We start from the raw sequence: 1,165 nt of genomic DNA, 5'->3' as shown, positions 1-1,165 counted from the left end.
ATTAGACAAACCTTTGTTGACAAAGTAATGTCTCTGCTTTTCAATATGCTGTCTACGCTGGTCATAACTTTCCTTCCAAGGAATAAGCGTCTTTTAATCTCATGGCTGCAGTCACCATCTGCAGTGATTTTGGAGCCCAGAAAAATAAAGGCAGCCACTGTTTCCACTGTTGCCCCATCTACTTCCCATGAAGTGATGGGGCCAGATGCCATGATCTTAGTTTTCTGAATGTTGAGCTTTAAGCCAACTTTTTCACTCTCCTCTTTCACTTTCATCAAGTGTATATATATATGTATATACATATATATGTATGTATATAAATAACTGATTAACTTTGTTGTGCAACAGAAAGTAGCACGGTACTGCAAATAAATGATACTTCAATAGGAATTGAAAATACATAAATAAATATGAATGTCCTAAATAAAGAAGCTACAATTTCTTCAGATAAGAATAAGCTTCTGATCAGAGGTTTCCTGACCAGCTCAGTCATGTCTGGAAGAGGAAAAGGCGGCAAAGGCTTAGGCAAGGGTGGTGCCAAGCGCCACCGCAAAGTCTTGAGAGATAACATCCAAGGCATCACCAAGCCCGCCATTCGGCGCCTTGCTCGGCGTGGGGGAGTCAAACGCATTTCCGGCCTCATTTACGAGGAGACCCGAGGCGTGTTGAAGGTGTTTCTGGAGAATGTTATTCGGGACGCGGTCACCTACACAGAGCACGCCAAGCGGAAGACGGTCACTGCCATGGACGTGGGCTACGCGCTAAAGCGGCAGGGACGCACCCTCTACGGCTTCGGAGGTTGAGCTGCTGCCCCTGTGCTGTGTGTGACGACAATCTCAAAGGCCCTTTTTAGGGCCATAAAAAAAAAAAATAAAATAAAATAAAATAAATAAAAAAAAAAAGAATAAGCTTCTATTTTGTTCTATTTTGTATGTATTAAGTATATATGTGTGTGTGTGTGTGTATACATATATACATATACATATATATATATACATATATATATTTATATATGAAAGTGAAAGTATCAGTCACTTAGTTGCGTCTGACTCTTTGTGACCCCATGGACTGTAGCCCACCAGGCTCCTCTGTCCATTGAATTCTCCAGGCAAGAATCCTGGAGTGGGTTGCCATTTTCTTCTTCAGGGGATCTTCCCTACCCACG

The 1,165-nt window shown here is 41.9% G+C and overlaps 1 protein-coding gene across 1 annotated transcript; it reads left to right on the top strand.

Annotated features, from left to right (window-relative positions):
* Positions 1-482: 482 nt before the first annotated feature.
* On the top strand, positions 483-818 carry LOC113902148 (histone H4-like). Its single transcript, XM_027557091.1, has one exon. The coding sequence runs from the start codon at positions 492-494 to the stop codon at positions 801-803; it is 312 nt and encodes a 103-aa protein (XP_027412892.1). The 5' UTR covers positions 483-491; the 3' UTR covers positions 804-818.
* Positions 819-1,165: the final 347 nt, after the last annotated feature.

This window comes from Bos indicus x Bos taurus, chromosome 12 (assembly GCF_003369695.1).
Source record: "Bos indicus x Bos taurus breed Angus x Brahman F1 hybrid chromosome 12, Bos_hybrid_MaternalHap_v2.0, whole genome shotgun sequence".
NCBI classification, from domain to species: Eukaryota; Metazoa; Chordata; class Mammalia; order Artiodactyla; family Bovidae; genus Bos; species Bos indicus x Bos taurus.
The sequence above is the reverse complement of the archived record's forward strand: the minus strand, read 5'-3'. Positions and strand labels throughout refer to the sequence as shown.

Coding starts and splice junctions, on each gene's coding strand:
- LOC113902148 (XM_027557091.1), top strand. CDS start 492: ATGTCTGGAAGAGGAAAAGGCGGCAAAGGCTTAGGCAAGGGTGGTGCC.